This window comes from Balearica regulorum, chromosome 8, assembly GCF_011004875.1.
Source record: "Balearica regulorum gibbericeps isolate bBalReg1 chromosome 8, bBalReg1.pri, whole genome shotgun sequence".
NCBI lineage: Eukaryota > Metazoa > Chordata > Aves > Gruiformes > Gruidae > Balearica > Balearica regulorum.
Window position 1 is genome coordinate 26,593,654 of NC_046191.1, and position 19,815 is coordinate 26,613,468.

At 36.8% G+C, this 19,815-nt stretch overlaps 1 protein-coding gene across 1 annotated transcript in view; it reads right to left on the reverse strand.

The window, feature by feature from the left end:
- Nucleotides 1-11,768: 11,768 nt before the first annotated feature.
- CDC73 (cell division cycle 73) overlaps nucleotides 11,769-19,815 on the reverse strand; it is a 107,440-nt gene continuing 99,393 nt past the window's right edge. Inside the window, exons 15-17 of the mRNA XM_075760171.1 lie at nucleotides 18,080-18,180; nucleotides 14,473-14,614; nucleotides 11,769-13,214 (exon numbers count right to left, since the gene is read on the reverse strand). Of these exons, the coding sequence (XP_075616286.1) occupies nucleotides 13,178-13,214; nucleotides 14,473-14,614; nucleotides 18,080-18,180 (280 nt within the window). The 3' untranslated portion in view covers nucleotides 11,769-13,177. The remainder of the gene's footprint in view (nucleotides 13,215-14,472; nucleotides 14,615-18,079; nucleotides 18,181-19,815) is intronic.

Genomic DNA, 19,815 nt, shown 5'->3' on the forward strand with positions numbered 1-19,815 from the left:
AGCTACTTTGATAGCAAATGATGTTCTTGTGACAGTTCTAGCAGATTGTATTTTCTGGTACAGTAAAGCAAGTCTCTCCAAATTTTTTTTTTTACAGTAAAGCAAACCACTCTAAAAATTACTTCATTTTAAGGCTAGAAAAGACTGATGATCACCCAGCTTCCCACAGAACAAATCAGAGTTTCATCCAGTAGTTCCTACATCTAACTCATCTCAAACTCATTATTCCATGTGTATCTTGAAGAATTTCAGTCTCTAATAAGCAACCAAAAAACAAAAAGCATTTTTCTTTTGACTTTGAGTAATAGTTTACATATCTATTTATACTACGGAGCATCGCAAGCAAGAATCCTACACTCTCATATTTATCAGACAAGGCATCTTGGTGTACTTCATACAAAGAAGAGTTGAACTGCTCTACTGAACGTTGAATCAGTCCTCGGTGCCTCAACAATAGCAGAAAAACTGATGAAACCCTTGAGTTTATGCTGAATGGTTCTTTTTATGTTAAGGATGGCAATGCTTCTCAGGAGGTTCATGAGCATGCCTGAGTTCGGACAGAATGTGCCATGAAGACAAGAGGAGGTTCCATTTGGAAGCCTCGTTGCAGGCCAGCAAAATCTGCAGTGCACTTGAAACAGGCTTGTGGCATTGCCCTAGTTTTGGATTTATCAGCTAGCAACACAGATAGTTGTCTGAAAGACCTATTTCTGTATGGGAAAGCCTTCCTGACCTCCCCTGTACGAAGAACAGGGTATCAAAGACATACTCTGTGAAAAAGAAGGCAAATTAATTTCTGAGTAATCAGGAAAAGCAGAGGGACTCCAAAGCACAAAATCCCTCATGTTTTGTATGAAGATATTTCATCAGAAGGGATTAAATTGCCTCCAATACCTTGTTAGAGGTGATAGCTATGGGGAAAGATGTCATTATAGAAAAGTGCAAGAGCAAGGTAAGCAGGTGAGTTACCAGTGGTTAAAATGCCCAACAAGTATAATCATATTGAGTTCCCTCACAAGACAGCCTTGGTAGAGGTACCTTTACTGTTAACCTTCTCAGGAACTGTAAAACAATAGGTTGAAAACCCAGATGCTTCCTGAAATTGGTAGGCTGATACATAAAAGAACTCTACTAAATTTCACTTGACATACAAGGGAGAAATTTGAGATCTCTCAATTTAATTAATCTAAAACATTCAGTACTCAGTTCCAGTAATGAGAAATGCTGAAAACCTGGCTCACTTTATGAGGTACACACATCTCGGAGATCTCTTTTCTGGTCATGAAAAGCACCTTTATTGGTAGCAGTAACACTGAGATTGGAAGACAAAATTTTTTACCTCTGTTTCATCTAACTGTTCAGCCCTCCAACCTTTCTTTTCACTTCCGTTCTCTAGATTCAACCCTGATTCACAACTATCTTCATTCTCCCACCCTATGCCATTTTTTCCCCTGAGTATATTATTCATTAAAAAGCATTCAGCATTAATCTGGACTTCAAGTTAAAAAGTTGAATTTACTTCACTTCTGTGCCCAAATTGTCTATTGGTCATGCGGAAAGAGTTATTTTCCCTATGAATACAAATACATTAAGGTTTGTGAAGGACAGTTACATCTCCCACAACTACCACCAGCAGCGCATCGATTTGCAGTAATACGTGGTTCAGTTCTACCATTTCTGTGAGAAATTACCACTTTAGTGTACTAGCAGGTTGCTTATGAAGTATTTCAGATGTAAGAGTTATGAAAATGAGGGATAATTATATTGGAAGTTGCCTATCTAAATCGTCTTGGCAACTCTGAAAATATGTGAAATTTCTATAAAAAGCTTGTTTAAAAATGGGGTTTCATGGTATGGTTTTGATTTCCACATGTAAAAATGTACTACACTAGTTGGAGGGAAGGTTTACAGAAACATTAATTTAGACAAGACTAAAACCACTGTGATTATTCTTAAAATGTTTGGATATAAATTTAAAAAACCCTGTGGTTGTCTCCATAATGCAGAATAAAAATCATAGCTAACACTTGAATAAAGCCAGTGATACATTTTTCCACAAAAAAATTTTACTACTACAGGTACAAGCTTGTATTTAAAGTACATTACAAAAAGTAATTTTCTCATCTGGATCTGAAAAAAATATGAAGCAACCCTTGTAAGTGCTTTTCTGCTTAAGCCGAGATAGGTGTGAATTAAGCAACGCTACTAATTGGCAGGGGAAACAATCAGCAAATAAACTTGATTGTTAATATTTACATAGGAAAATCATCCTGGCCATTATTAGAAGATTACTCAGAACAACATTTAAATAACATCATCTTCTGCTAATTATAAACTGTCTGATTAACCTGAGGAGACAACTGAAATACAGTAACAGCTGGGCAGGCCCAAACTTACTGCTTTCCTCTGCGTCCCAGTTCCTCCTGCCCCCCTGGCCAGGTACCTCACCGACATGGCAGCAGCAGAGAGAGGGGAAAAGAACTTTGTTTTTGTTAAATCTGCTGGGGAGCAGCAGGGTCAGTGGCCTGTGAGAGGGAGACGAGCTGGAGATGGGCTGCAGCTCCTGGGCAGGGCCTCCTGAGGCGGGAAAGGGACAGGGGGCTCCTGAGGCAGGAAAGGGACAGGGGGCTCCTGAGGCGGGAAGTGGGGGCAGCAGTGCTCTGCTGTCCCTGACAGGAGACAGTCAGTCTGTTGCCGCCATCAGTGTGTGATGGAGTCGGTCTGGCTTTGGAGCAGTGTATATTGTTCATTTTCCCTGGAAAGCACCAGTAAGGCTATTGTCATGGAAGCCCTCGACTCAGTAAGGAACATCAGCATGTGACTAACTTTAGGTGCTTCTATTTAAAGACAGGTATATGATTAACTGGGTCCTAACATTGAACGAGATGTTGTACATCTCTACCAGATACAAGAATGATCAGTGGCCTTGAACCACCATGAGATAGTAAGGAGACAACTCAGAGGATCTGTGGGCTCATGGAAAAGTCCGAGTCTTTGGAGATCCAACCTGTTAAAAGCAGGGCCATCGACAAGGTTATCTGAGCCCAATTAAACAAGTCTTGAGTACTCCCAGCGAGGAAATCAGTTTCAATTCCTATGCTGAATTGCTCTAATGAAGATTTTTTCTTTTTTTTTTTTTTTTTCTTTTGTCCAGACAGTTTCCCTTGAAGTAGATTGGCTGTGTTGCCTCTTATCCTATCACTGTGTATTCTTGTGACAGGACCGCTGCTGTCTCTACAGCTACCATTTAGGTACTAGAAAACACAGTGTATCTTTCCTGAGCCTTCTAAAAAGCATGTTAATTTCTCTTCCAGTGATGAAATAAACACCACTGAAATCAGATGGAGAGTTTAAACAACAGGAGAAACATAGTACATAAACAAAAGAAAACCAACCAAACAGAAAAACCCTAAACAAATTGCATCCTCCTTAGGAAAAAAACCCTAATGCTGACAAAATACACCCCTACCCCTGAAAAGTGAAAACAACGTAATCTGTTTACATTGAACCATCTCAATACAACCTCCATTTTTCAAATAATGTTTTACATAACACAGAAGTCCCCAGAAGGACTAGTTAGCAGGGCTTTCATTAGCCACAAAGCAACCCCCACCACTGCAGGATCAAGCTCAAGATGAAGGCTACTAGATGAATACAAGTTCTAGGCTAAGACTACAAGCCTTTCACTTACCCTGAAGGCTTAGAAGATCCTTCCACAGCAACTGAATTAACAGTAACAAGAACATGCCATGGATTTTTTTCATGAAGTGTCAGTCATCCATGACCATTTTATACAGAATTTAGAGTGAGCTTCAAAGGGTGCACCTACATTGGTGCTGCAGTTCGGACAAGGACTGTGTTCCCACAGAAAACCTGAACATTCCCTGCATAGTTTGCTTGTGCTCACTGTTGTTGCAAACTACGTAGACTTTCCACATCTAATTTAGTTAAAGTAAATTTACTTTAAAACTGGAAATACTTGATCTAGAATCATTCATTTTCTTTCTTTGTGCTCTTTTGCAAGCATAATCATTAAAAATACATCTGTGGAAAATTATAGGAAAATCGTATTAGCTCTGCATGACACAAATAATCATATTAGGGTTTGCATTTTATCCCACAACTTTGGTAAATCAGGTTTATCTTTCTGCTGAAAGATGCACATATTACTTCAAATAATTGGAGTTAAAAGGGGTGTAACAGGAAGGTAAAAGTTAATAGCACAGAATTTCTTTGTAAAGTGCACAAGGCATGCCATTTAGAAGCATAAGTCAACAGCAATTATTCATACTCTCCAGCAGACAGAATTTTTGCCTTCCAGGCATATAATATGATGTTGTCATTTGCTGCCCTCACAGGAAGGCAAAGAAGTTATCAAACACCAGTGTCATTGGGTAAAAGCAATGAATTTCTAGAAAATTTAAAGATTCAAAGTAATCCATCTCAAAATTAATACTTTACAATATCATTCGTATCAGTCATGTTATGGCATTGCTGATGCAAAATGACTCTGACTCGATGCAAGCAGCTGTTTTCTCAGGTGTGGATTTAAGGCTTTTTCCTAACTTTAAAATACTTAATAAAATTTTTTACATTGTGATCAATTTCCAATAGCAGAAAACCTGCTGTCTTTAGCAGTTATTAGCTACATACTCAGCTAATGTAAAAGCTATGTCAGTTTACCTCATGACCTAAATTAGGGTTTTGTAGGATGAACTAGCTTAGCCAAAGAGAAAGATGCAATAGTTAGCTGAGTCAGACAAGTACTTCATTAAGATTTAGTCACACATTCTAATCAAGGAAATGGCATGATGAAAAAGTGGTGTCATTTTTTAACATGTAAATCTTAAACTGAAAACTCCTCATATAGACTTTTTCTGGTATTTCAGTTAATACAGAAACTATATATCACTTCCTCTAACCTCCAGAACCTAAAACCACAATCAACAAAAAGTTAAGCTAAACCATGATTGCCTGTAGGACACTAGAAATATAACTCCTTGGATGGTCCTGAACCTCCTCACCATATCATTTTATGACGCTGCAGAACCCTAAAAGTGTCAAGGTTATCGCTGGTTTTTAAGGAGCCTTTTAGTCTGCAGACAGTGCCATACACTGCTAAGTGTGGTATGGAACATTAAGAGCTGCATTAAAGAAAACCAGACATTTATCTCTATTTTAGATGAACCAATGGACAGGATTGAAGAAAACTTTGCTACAGGTTGAGATAGTGTGGGAACGATGACTTGTTATGCATTTGTATTACTGTGCCCGAAAAATACAATTATTAAGCATTGACCACAATCTGTTTTTTCCATTTTTCTATTATGCCTCTCTTCCCAGATACACTACCACCCGCAATGAACATTACTTCCTGTTGCAAGAGATACTGTATACTTAAGAAGATCTATTAGAAAATATTTACACTTGCCCCTTCCCCTGATGTGACAGGTAACACATCTGAAGCTATTAATCCCAGAAATAACAGTATGTATCATGGTTCCAGAATATAAGGAAAGAAACACATTAAAAAATATGTTGCACAGTAATGCACAAAGAATCGTTGGGCTAGCGACGGCAAATTTATTACCATTTTGACTTGTAGATTGTGTGAAAGATGAGAATGAGAATGAAGATACCTTTATGACATTTCAGGACCATCTCCTATTAAATGGATAAATCCTGGACATATTCAATGTGTTTAGCAGATTTTTTGGCAGATTTTGTTCTTCTAAAGTTCTCAAAGGCTATTTCTTGGATTTTGGGAATGGCTCGAGAACAGAGTCTTCTTCAGTCTGCAGCAGTGTAAAAATAAACCTCCTGAGAGGCAAATTATTAAATGCAAAGTTCTCCTTACCCATAATTTCTTATGTAACTTAGTTACCGTATTGATTATTGTCTCCTGTTGTATGTCCAAATGTCAAATTTGTTCTGAAAAGAATTTCGACATATGGAGAGCACTGCACTTTAATTTTGATACATTGCAAAAGTAATGATGTACAAAATTACAACGCGAATCATGAGGGATGCGCATTTCTTCTCAGCGGAATAATAATGTGAATGTAGATACATGCATATAAACACAAAATTAACTGTAATTTTGTACTTACAAGATCACCCAGCTGCTGTGGTACTTGGGGGAAAGAAAAGGCTAGATGAACAGAACAGGTACTGACCAAAGCCAGAAAAAACATGATGATTAAAAATGAAAATTTATCAAATTTAAGAGAGATTTTATATCACTGAGTTAATTTACAGATCATTCAATTTGATAAAGCTAAAACAAGATTACTTGGAAGGTAATTTTGGGCATTAATCTGCTAAACACAGAAATAAATCTCTTCTACACAGATTTCACAATGAGTTGTTGTAGATGTATTTCAGTTTAGTAATCTCACTTTAGGAAGCTTTTCTATGTTTGGGGTTTGGTATTTTTGGGTTTTGTTGTTTAGGGTTTTTTCCCATCTTTAATCCCATTATACCCTTTTTAGCAACCAGACTAATTGCTTCCATCCTGCATAAAACAGAGGCTCTTTCATACAAGTTTTTTTACAGAATAAAAAGAGCTCCTCTCCAGTGGAACCTGCATCCTAAGTTTCACACAAGATGCAACAAATGAATTTAAATAGGTTGATGAACAGCTGAAAACACCTACCACACAAAGTGGCTATACATGACATTTTGAAGGAATCACATTAATCTTCCACTCCGACGTCTGTGTTATTCGCAGGATCTTCAGCACTGATATTTGTCATAAGAATAAGCAGAACAATACTAAATAATTTTATCCCCTTCATTTGGGTTGTATCTTTTTGAAACCCACAAACATACCTTCACAGTAGCATGTTAGCATCAAGAAAATCATGACAGCTGTCTTCAAGAATAGCAGAATGAGGAATGCCTGGTAGACAACCAAAACAAGCTCCACTTGGAGCTTAAGGGATTTGATTATGTAAAAGACCAGCTCCTTCCTCACTAGAGTAGGAACACCTGAATTGAGGAAGGGGTCAGCAGAGATGTCTCACTACATACAAAAAGGCAGCTCGTGAGATACCATTCAGTTACACTAGCTTTTTCTGTCACCATCTGAACTTTTTAAGGGCATCCTGCAAAATTTGTCAGTAACACAGAGTTCTAGAAGACAATCAAATCCACACTTTCTGCTCTTGTGATTAGTATTAGTTGCTGTGGTCACCTCACAGTTCTTATGAAATTGTAAATAGCTCTGTTACAAATGTTGAATAGCATCTGAAAAACAAGTATCAATTTTTTATTTTCTTCACTGCTCATAATTTTGTTATATTTCATCTGTCTCTCACAAAATCAATAACAAAGAAAACTAGTGTGATGCTCCCCAAATCATTTGCCAGCTGCCAGACAAAGGCTGCCAGGTAATTAAGTGTTTAGATTTCATTCAGTCTTTGACTCTTGGTGGAGTTCGGGGGATAATCATACACCATTCTGCTCCTAATATTTATCTGCAGTAACAGGGAGAAATCTGTAGTTAAACATCCTTGGAGAATAAATAGACACATAATAATAATAAAGAATAACTAGTATGCCCTAAATAATTTTATGTTAAAACCTCAAAGCTTCACTACTACTGGTCAAAACTAACTAGAAGAGAAGCATGATGAAGTATTCAGTATTTCATACTTGCATGCTTTTTATTCAGTATTTCATACTTGCATGCTTTTTTTTTTTTTTTTTTAATTTCTAACCAACTCCTTGATTTGTAATAGGGAGGAGCTTGTGCTTCTTGTGCTTCCACTGCCCTGTTGTGCACTGATGAAGATGGGGCAGGGGAATAATTCATATATGCGTGCTGAGCTGAGGTCCTCAGAAAGCTTGCAGGTTTGGGAACAGTCCCAGTTTGGGAGACATAAGAACGAATGAGACAGGGAAGAAGATGAGTCTCCTCGATAGGATTTCAAGAGGGCAGGAACAAGTAAAACATTAGGCACAGTTTAAGATACTTTTTACATCCTATTCCACCAATAAAAATCCATTATTATGGAACTATGGGGTTGGGCTTGATTGATAGGAAGAAGAGAAACATGCTTTCTTTTGTTTCTTTCACAGCCGAGTTGACTACAATTCTACGATTCAGAAAGACATCCCACCTTTGAAAGACTTCAAGATTTTTGCTAAGAATTTTCAAGTTGGACTTGAGCTGATACGAAGCTGTTAACTCTGTAAAAATGTCAATAATATAGTCCAGATCTTAAATAATAGATCAAGTGGCAAGACATCTAAAAAAATTTAAGATTTATCGAAACAGTAATTAAGCGCAAGTTTATGAGAGTCACGTGAGAGTTTAAAAGGCTTAACCTCAGGAGAGGTTTGTCTTCCCCTTTCATTCAACAGTGGCTGTAACCATCAGATTCTTAGATGATTTCATTTTAACTTGAACCTTCAAAACCGCTGTTAAAATTCGGGCCCACTGACAGAGTTAGGCCAGAATTTATAATCTACAAACTCATTTAACTTCAAGCAACTGCAGCTAAAGATTTACTTCTGACAGTTTGCAGTGATACATGCAGAAACTTTGTGAATTAAGTAACCAGTTTATCTGAATTTGAAATAAAACATACTAGAGCAAAAGAATTTACAGATGCAGCAAGTAAAAACCATAAACCAAGATTTTTTTTTTACAGATTTTATGTATCACCTCATCTCTTTCAGTTTTACATGTGAACTAGTCTGCAATAAGGTTTCAAACATTTAAGATTGTTCTTTGCATTTGCATTCTTATTAAAAAATGATAACGTTTTTGTTTAAAGAAAAATTAACACAGTAAATCAGTCTGGATGCATGGCCTGCCACTGTGGACTACCTACCAATGGATTTTGCTTGATTAAATCTCATTATTCTCAAAGTTGCCCTCTACAATAACATCACCACTGAGAAGAATGATCTACAGACAAGCCATGACAGTTGAACAATGGACTCGATGTTACCCACTGGATCACAGTTTCATTAAGAAACCATCTTTATCTTTGTCAAGTACAGGAGCTCCACTTAAACAACTTCATACTTAAAGTGTTTCAATCACTGCCTCAGAATTGTTCTATCATGGTAACAGTCTTAGGGTAAAACCAAACCAAAGGAGGTAAACTCCACAATTGCTATTAAGTATGGAACTGTTCAAAAAATGAAAGCAAAAAACTGCTGTCTCTCTTAAAAAAAAAAAAAATCAGTCAAATGAGCAACTCAGAACATGACATTCAGATATTCCAGTTTGTGGCACATTTTTCCACAGATTAGCTGAACTGTAACCTACTTGGCCAACAGTTTCTTCAGGCAGGGATTTTAATTTTTTATGAACACATTGCTCTAATAAAGTACTTGGCATTAGTTACGGCTTTTGAATTAAAATGCATTCATGACATTAAATTTTAAAATCACTAAGCCATTAATTTTGACCAGCTTTTTTTTTCTTTCCATATAGTGTTCGCAAGAATTAGCAACTAAGTGCATATTTCATCAGCAAAAGAATGAAAGCTGTACTAATAAAACTTACTTTTGCAGGTCCCTGCAGAGAATGATAATATTTTATACACTGACTGCATATTAAATGAAAGCCAAAACCAAATCTGCTGTTCTGATAAAGGCTTATCTGTCAAATATCACATAATAGTTCGACTTATGATCAAGGGCAACTTAACACGCAATCTGCTATCTACATTTTCTTCTGTATTCAGAAATAAAAAAGTTTACAGCATTGCAGAGCAGTTCTAGAATTTGTCTACCTCAAGCACTGACTTCAGTACCTATTTGTGAAACTATCTTGCTACAAAATTCTCCAGGTAATAACTGAATAGCTGAGCCTACTCAATTGAGGACGCTGATCTGCAATTTCTTCAGGTATGCAAGTCCCTGCAGTTGCCCTACTTTACATTACAAAAACTTTCCCCGTTGTCTGCTTGGTTCAGGGTAGCATTCAAAAAGCTCAAACAGTATAAATCATAGGTATTTTAGTTTTTAATATAAAATCATTATTTCAGATATATCTAGTGGCCCCTATAACCTTGCTACTAAAAGAAATAATCACCTGCTGACAGCATGGGAGCCCAATAGCAGACTTCAAACCAGTTTTCATCTTGTTTTATCTTATTTCATCTCATTCATCTTGTAGTTATGAAACAGTGTAGAGTTATGACACTTAAGACGTTTAATAGAAACGGCCAATTTGATATCTGATTCCCATGCTAGTATTATTGCCCTGTTCAATTAACTACAGTGAAGTAGCTAAGTTTTAGTTATACATTTCAATTGAACACAATTTACACACTTTATACACCTCTAAACAGTGCGTCAAATTTGCTCAACAATAAGAGTGCAGCTCACTAAAACAGATGTCTGATCCTCCAGCTTCCCCAGTTCTTAGTATTGGTTTTCTTTATTACTCTACATTAACTTGTAAATAAATTAAGCACAAGTGTCTAAAATTCCAGCTGTGTTGCAAAATGCTGCTGTAAGGCTAAATTTTTAAGTCCAAGTAGTTTCATAATCTATGTGCAGCTATTTATGAAGGCAGCAGGAATGCTATTCTGACAACCTAATTAAACTTCCAATAATGTCAGCAGGAATCTGATTGCAAAATGGCTCATTTTATAAACATCACTACTTTTATGACTGACAAAAATATGCACGATCAGGTGCCAACTCCTTCACAAATACATATTTTACAACTCATGTCGTAAATTGCTTGCAAGTATAAAACTTTAACATGTTAAAGGTCTATGCTCAATCCATATAAACCAGCACAGTTCATACAAAGATTTCATGGATTTTGCTCTTCAGTCAGTTTGACATCCATGTTAACTTCACTAGTTTCAGAGGCGTTACTCCCAATATATACATAAATTTACACCTAAATCAAGCCATCTCCTGTATACAATATTGGACCTGGAATTACACATGCATTTAAAACACAAGTGAAATACAGGACAGAGAAAAGATAATTGGACCTCGCTTATTTCAAGACCACTATATAGTCTGTATATCACCGTGCACATGAAGCACACATTTCTTCAGAATTTGCTTTTTAGGTTTGCTGCCCATTGCAGACGTTTCCTTAAAATTGCATGGCCATGAAGTACCGATTAAGTCTGAAAAAATTACATTTCTAATTAGAAACATTTAAGAGTTACAAAACCCATACATGATACCCCACTATTTTAAGCAGTAATGAACCCTAAACTGAACCACTTCCTCATGGCAGTGATTGCTATGTTGATAGCCATTACAGCTTTTCTAATTCTAGTACAGGTTAAAACAAAGTACTGAATGTTTTAGCTCACTCATGTATGACATGGATACATTTATAATAATCTTAAGTATTGGGAAAAAATAGTCATTTGATACCGACCAACTGCCCATACAAATAGGAGAACTTCTAGTAGTTCTGTATTGTCTGCTTTTCTCAGTCACTTTGCAGAATCCATTCAAAAATCCAGTCTCAACTTCTTCTAATCTTGGAGTCACCGGGGTTTTCTGTTTGGTGGTTTGGTTTTTTGTTTGGTTTTGGGTTTTTTTGTTTTGTTTGTTTGTTTTTTTGTGGTTTTTTTTTTTTTTTTACATTTCCATTAAGACCATTTAAAAATAGTAGTCTCGACATAGCAGGGATGGAAACATGTCATTAAAAGTCAGACCTCACAGTCCTCATAAATTTAATACATAGTTTTAAAAGCCTTTTAAGAAGATGTGCCTTCGGGTTTTATTAAAAATGAAGGTAACATCAAATAAAAAGCAAAACTAAAGAAGAATAGGTAGAACATTTTACTTTCATCAAACCTTAAATGTAAAGTATATTAAAAAAACATGGTTTGGAATTTCAAGAACAGGAATATAAACATGTATTTTTCTATCCCAGAAAACAATTCATGCGGGTGTTACAGTATTTGATCATTCTCTACATCCACTGGTATGTAACATCAACTTAATGTTATTAGATAGATACAGAGATACCATAAATTCATACAAATACCAGGGTCTTCCGGCCTCAGTTATACTGTAGATCAAGCAAATCTGTTCTTTGGTAACTGGAGTAGGCTCATTTTCCATCCCAATGCAGGACTGACAGGAGGCCCCATTAGCCACCCATCTCAGAAAATTACAACTCCTGTAGACAGTCTAGGCTACTTTTGTCACAACAAAATAATTGTAGATGTGGTATTAGAGGTGTAAATACAAACAAGTTAAAATTATTCATTCATTGTCATGGCTGTTTCAGGAAAAAAACAATCCAAACTCTCTCCTTCTCTATTCATTGTTTAATCTAGGTAACATTGAGACTCATATGTAAAGGTATTTTGATAGATGGGAATGTACACATGCACACTTTCAGTTTAAATAAAGAGACCTGTGTGGAGAATGGCAATTTAAAGTTAACATGACTTGAAGGTATTCCTATAATAAAGTTTAAAGATTTAGTAAACTGGGACATTACAAATCCAAAAAAATGTTTCTAGATTTTTCATCTTCCCTTTTTCAACAAAGACCGACAGAATATACATATACAGGTTGACATTTTGATTTATCCAAAACAATTCCACTTTGCTCAGTTTGCAAGTCCTATTGACTAAAATGTATCATTCACAACAAAATATTTTCAGTAAGTGAAACAATAAGCAAAGAAAACCAAAACTAAGCTCAGAAGCTAAGTGGTTTAGAAAGCCTGGTAACATCTATGTGTGTGTAGGTGTGTCTATTTTTTTTTTATACATTATATATATAGACACACACACACATATATATACACACACACGTGCGCACACGCGCACACGCACACACACACATTTGTAACCTGCAGTGAAGATCAATCTATTTTCTAATAAGGAACAAAACACATTATTTAAAAATGTGGCTAATTTAACAAAACAGAGAAGAAACTGCTGCTATCAAAATATACAATTTGGATTGCAGACTAGAAGGCTAACAACATTAAAAAAATAGTTTTAAGCAAAACCCCTTTGCTTCTGAATAAACAACAGGTATCAACCTGCCATAGCATGGAGCATCCAAACAAGATTTTATAAAAAGTTTAAACTGTGACCCTTCTTCATTTGTAAAGTTCTTGACATATCATATAGTGCGAGCTCTGGTCTCCAAATTGGAGCCCCTTTCATTTTTCTCAATCCATACTTCAGGAAATAAATGGCAGCTGAAGGATTCAGAATCTCAAGTGAGATTTGTGCTTCACCATATACCTGAAAAAAAAAATAACAGAAGACAACATTACTACTCTTCCGGTATTTATAGAAATTTCACTTTCAGCAATAATATGCATAGACTTTGTTAAAACAAAATTCTTAGAGAATTAGCAAGTTGCCAAAAAGACACAATGTTTTATATGCCATATAGCTCTGTCTTATGCAGGATATTTGTCTCACTGAAAGTCAGTCAGCTACTACCTTTGCTTCAAAGAAAATTCATGTTTTCCAAGACAGTGTGACTTCCAACATGGGAAGACCGTTGTTAAAGATAACACTAGTTCATTCTGGGAATTCAGACATATAGTTTAGCTCAGACTTTCAAGTAAGAAGCCACAGAAAATTTGATGCTTGGAATTATTTTGACAATTTCCATAGGACTTTTCTTTTTCAAGTTCACTCAATCATTCAAGCAGTTTGCTGTGCAATCAACATGAAAAGATTAAACATTTGTGAAATGCATGGGCTTCTCACTTCCCTCAATATTTCTTCAACTGCTTCATAATAAGAAAGTTTCTTCTCTACAGCATGGAAAAAGGTATTGCAATGGTCTTCCCATTCAGAGAGGGTTCTGAACCACAGAGAAGCAGAGCCAGAAGTAATGCTGCTCTTCACAGAGCTGCCAGTGCTCCTCCATCCCTCACTTCTCACACAAGGCAGGGCTAAGAACATGGAAGGCCCCTAAGATACAGAAGAATCACCAGTCCAAAACTCATTGTGGGCTGTATCTTTAAACTTATTTCCACTTCTACCCAGTGCTGTGGACTCACTCAAGGACATGAGGATAAGATAATGTTTTGTGGCTCTTTATTTTAAGGTACTTTCTCACCTCTTCTAGTATGTCATCTAGCGAGGCAGAGAGAAGAAGGAGGAGAGCTCGTAAGCTCAGAACTGCAGTCCACGCGGAGGGCTGGGGGAGCAAAGGAACACTCTACACCACCTAGCTTTTCTCCATTCCTTTCCTTCTGCCTAAGGGAGGTGGGGAGTCATGGTAATAATTGATGATTAATGGTAACTACCCTTCCTTTAAATCCATGCATATTACACTTTGGAGACTATTATTTATAGTTTATAATAAAATATAGCGGTATATATTTAACTGTATCATCAGGAGAAATCTAAACAAGCAGTATTTTCAAGCTAAAACATTGTTCAGATGTCTAAGTTGTATACGATTCCCTTGTTGCCACAACTTTTTATTTCCTCCAAACATCATAAAAGCATGAGCATAAAGGAATTTCAACAGGAAACATACCTGTCCAAAGTTTCCCAGAAGCGTAGAAATACTGGCCTGTCCAAGTGTCTTTTGTGGTAGCTTAGCTCTAACACTGTTACATCCCATTTCTGTACATTTGGATCCAGACGTACTTCATCATATTTGAGATGAAAAGCTTTAACTACAGGAAACAGGAAAACACTTAGTGTACAAACATGATGACTTTACAGTGTTTAATTACAAGTCAAAGAGAATTCCCACCCCTCTTTTTTCAGAGTAAGAGTTTGAGAACAAAATTATGTGCCCATCTCTCAAGAAAGTCAACTCGTTAATAAAGGGCACTGAGCTAAATATAGTGGTCGGTAGCCACTATCAGGCTCTCAAGCTATTACAGGTTTAAGTGAAAAGTGATTTTTAGATCCATAGATTCCAGGAGAATAGCAGCAACTCACTGCAAATTCAAGCACGTTTTCTTTGGAAAACAAAGATGTTCTTTCTGAAAAATCTTTGAACTGTCCAAGAATGGGGGGGGGGGGGGGGGGGGGGGGGGGGGGGGGGGGGGGGGGGGGGGGGGGGGGGGGGGGGGGGGGGGGGGGGGGGGGGGGGGGGGGGGGGGGGGGGGGGGGGGGGGGGGGGGGGGGGGGGGGGGGGGGGGGGGGGGGGGGGGGTGGGGGGGGGGGGGGGGGGGGGGGGGGGGGGGGGGGGGGGGGGGGGGGGGGGGGGGAGAGGGGGGGGGGGGGGGGTGGGGGGAAGCATTTCTGAGACCACTGAGAAGGAAGCCTGGCTATTTCCTGAAAGCCTGCGTAGAAGACTGATAGCAGAATGCCAGTGTAACCCCCAAAGCATTCTGAGAAATGTAGTAATGCCAGTTTCCCCTGATCTAGTACTCAGCTAAAGTGGTAAAATATTAAGTTATTTTGCTCTTGGGAAGTATTGTCACTTGTGAGCTATGTAAAGCCTACGCATTAACACAGTATTAAAATCTTCTTGCAATTCTTCTTGATTTCCTTAGCCAAAACCATAGTTTTTGACATAATCCAGTGCAAAGTCTTGTACAATTCCTATCTGGTAACCAATTTGATGCATTTTCTGTTCTGGATACTATTGGAGAAATAAAGCAGAAGCACTTGACCAGGCTTTTGGAAATCAGTTCTTTTAATGCCATGGTCATATCTTTTCTGGTACCACACTCTTCATTTTTTTCTTCCACAAAATCCATCCACAATTTTAGCCAAATAGCTAAACTAAATAAAATCAGTCCCCTTTCCCAGATACAGGTCAATCTAAATTGATATATGTAGAAGCTTTCTCGAAGAAAATCTGAAAGTATCTGCAATTCAGAAAGTATCTGAAATAAGCTTTTTTTTTTTTCTTCAATTAAAAAACTAAAGAATTGATCATCTGGCTTGTACTATTGCCAGATAAATTTCCAAGCTTTGTAAATGAAAACTAAGAACACAGATACGTTATCTTTGCCATACAGTTTGTATGGTTTAAAAATAAGTCCAGAGAAAGCAAATACAGATATACTGAGCCTCTGCATTTACAGAAAACTTAACACCTGCAGAGCCTCTGCATTAATGTTAAATGTTATTGAGCAGAAGACAATTCATTTCTGAATCTGAAGCAAATCAGTATTAAAGTGCACTAATGTGCTCCAGCAGCAAGACCTTGAAAATGGTATTCAAAATTAAGTATTTGTTCATTAAAGTGACATCATTCAAAATTTCACCTGAAATAATCACTTGCAGATGCAAAAATAAGCTTGTTTGCTATGTATTAAACACTCAGACCACATGTAAAGAACAATTTTAGAGACTCAACTAAAAGCTACATGACATAGCAATTGAACAAATAAAACCAGTTTGACAGGCTCTGGTGTAGTACAAATTTTACTGAGGAACTTTTTATCATAAGCTACCTACTTGTTTTCCAAAATGACAGTAATAAGCTTTGAATATTTGTTAATCTCTACAGACTCAATGACTTACACGAAGAAATGCAAATTGCAGAGGAAACAATGAATTGTTGCAGATCCCAGAAACCACATTCAATAAAGAATATGAAAGACTATAAATGTGGGCAAAGCAATAGCTTCAGGAAAAAGTAAACACTTACAAACCAGACCGATGTCACCTGTGCTCTCTCTCCATTACTTGAATTTTGAGTAAAGTCATTAGGAAAAAGCCCTACAGATACACTTATCAGGAAAATATTTTAAAAATACCTCGCTTTGAATGAAAGAAAGCACTTTTATGAGTCAAATAAGAACAGAAATCCTTCTTTCACCTTCAACAATGTAAGAATTCGTACACCTTTGGACTGAACTACGCGGGCTATTATTTTGATTTCCTGGCATAGTAAAGACTTCAAAATTGTCATAACAATTCCTATGGCCCTCCATACATTTGTATATACATAATTGTTAAAATTAATAGGAACTAGCATGCAACTACTAGCTAGATCTTAAATATTCAACAGCATTTTCTTGGTTTTGCTTTTCACAATTTCCGTTTTTCTCTATATCTTCACTTTGACATGCTATTTTCTTCTTTCATTAGTATCATTTGTTAAACTCTCTCCTGTGGTGTATTTTTTCTTTTACATTTACTTTCAGGCTCTTTCACTCTCTCCTTGTTCATTCTCAATCCTCCCCTTAAGCAGCACATTGTGTTTTCTTGTTCACAGATACATTCTTAGCCTTCCATCCGACTGTTTTCCTTTTTTTTTTTGGTCCTTACCAAACTAGCATTCTCCTTCTAGCCTCTTCACATACCATATAAGTGCACATATCAAACCTGATCAAATTTGTTTCCTCATCACACTGACCAGAAGATGACAGACTGAACTAAGGTGTTTTTTTGGTTTGGGTTTTTTTTTTCTTTTTTGTATATGCATTGGTTTGTGGGTTTTGTTTTTTTTTTTTTTTTAAACCTGTAGCTCAGAAACTACTGGACACTATAAAAGGTCTATTTTCTAAGGCAGCTTCACAATGATGACAGAGAAACAGAAGCTGACAGTTTCTTTAGATACCATCACACACCTTACAGCAGAAGAGCGAACTGTGGGAGAGAACTGCAGTGTGTCTCGAAGTATACCAGGTATTATTGTGGTAACTCAAACAAACTGTTCAGATCCATACAGTGGTAACATCTAGCTCACAACTTGAAAGTATATCTCATTAAACTCACAAGTTTTTGTCAGACAGCAGATTGTATTTGTAAAGCTTTCTTAGTGAAATACTAGGTGGTTAATCCTCTGCTCAAAGTAGTAATGAAATCTGAAGACAGCCTGTAAACCTGTTATCTATGAAGTGTTATAATATACATTGTCTTTTCACCTTTTTTTTTTTTTAAACAAGCTTGGAAAGTAAATTTATACACTAGCTATTTCTGAACCTCTTGTAAAGACGACAGCTCTGAGAAGATTTCAGTGAGCTTCCGCAGGTCTGACCAGAAGACCTGCAGAGAGCACATTAATACCTGCCACATGTGTGAAGACCTCAGCGCCTGTTTTGTCAACCACTCCAGTCCAACAGCACTTTGGCAGCACTGGGCCATACCTTGCCATAAACATAAACACCCCACAAAAACCCCCAAACAGAATAAAACCCCCAAAACACTTAAACAAAACAAAAACCCCTTACTTTTTGCAAAGATATCAACAGGTGATCCATCAGGCAAGAGCCAAGGCCAGCCTTTGAACTGCCAAGCAGGACCCTGTACAAACACCGCCACCACACGATCCCTGCCAACATAGAAAGAGATGGACACGTTGAACATTTAACTACGTTTTTCTTAAACAGGCAATATACCTTAGCATAGTTTCTTATTTTGGTAACAGCAGTATAGCACATTTAACAATCACATCTCCAGCATAACTGCTTTTTCTCTGTTAAGCAAAAAAAAAAAAATTCACATGATTTTTCTGGACTTTTAGCTCCATCCCTTTGCAGAATATAGCTCAGTTTTTCATGTTACATTTATAATAAGTCAAACAGTGTTTACTTCAGGTCATTATTACTTTGCTTTTTAAAAGTGCTCCAACATTTTACAGATAATCTTCTATGAATAACATTGTAAATTGTGTTTGTTATATCTATTTAAAAGCCGATAGTCTGAATACTGTTAAAACTTCTATTCTAAAAATTTATTAGAAGTGACAGCTGCTAAATTTCTGCCTCCAGTTGCAAAGCGCATCATTTATTGTAAGGGTATGTAACCACTACCTGTGGTCTAAGAAAATAAATTTGTGATTAAAATGAAGCTTTTACATTAATAAAAATTTAAAAAAAACCCCAACAAACCAACTTTGAGAACAAATGTCCTCCCTTTTATGGTCTTTCTTAAACATTTACATCATCTGGCCATGGTTCTTACCTACTACCACTAATACCTACCTCCTTAATCCAATCCCCAAATTTAATTCATCGTAAAGTCTACCAAATCCCGAATGGAAAAGAATAATCAAGATGGAGGGGTTTTGTTTTTAAAAAGACAGGCTCAAGCTTTGCCATTCCAAATGATGTTGCACGCTTTGTAATGGCTAATAGAAAGAAAAATAATCAGCGGCAACATGTTAATTTCTAGATAGTAATATCCAATTCTCCCTTGGATAAAAAAAAGTTAAAAACCCCACACCATCTCTTTGGTCAGAAGCACTTTAGGAACCATTTTAGATGGTTCTTACAGGTTTGTTCATTAAACATTAAGTGCTATTTGATATTTAGAATTTCAAAACCACAGATTCCTGATTAATTCAAGTTCTCAATACAGAGAACAATTAATTTAAGAACAGGACATTTTCAAAGTATTCCTCTCCATTAAAATCTACTTTGGAAGTTACAAAACCACCAAAAATGTCATCTTGCATGTCTAAAGTCCTCACATTTGTGAGGAAGAAGTAAAAATGTTGCCAAGTAACAAAAAGATGTTTCTCCAGAATTTTCCTACACAAAGAGAAATGTTTTCATAGCATTGAAGAATGGGCAACAGACAAAATAATCTGCAGCTTTTTATTAAAAGCTATCTAAGATTTTCCTTCCCCAACTGGGGCTCTCTCTTCTGAAGCCAGCTTCCATTATTGAGTCCAGTTCAATGAATCTGATTCACTACTGAAACCACAGTTCAGTCTTTACTATGTTCTCCTTCTTAAACTCTTAAAATTAGAATGTCAGATGCCAAAGGCCTGGAAACTTGTCTTTAATAGATCTCATGCAGAAAGCAGACAAGAAAGGAGGATTTTTCTCTCAGATCGTGTTTCAGTGACTTGCACATTACAGTACCACCAACTGGAACACTCATATGAATATTCCTATTTGAATTTCCTGAAGATTTCAGGCAAATCGAATAAAAATAGTTGTGCTGCTCATAGTGTTAAAAT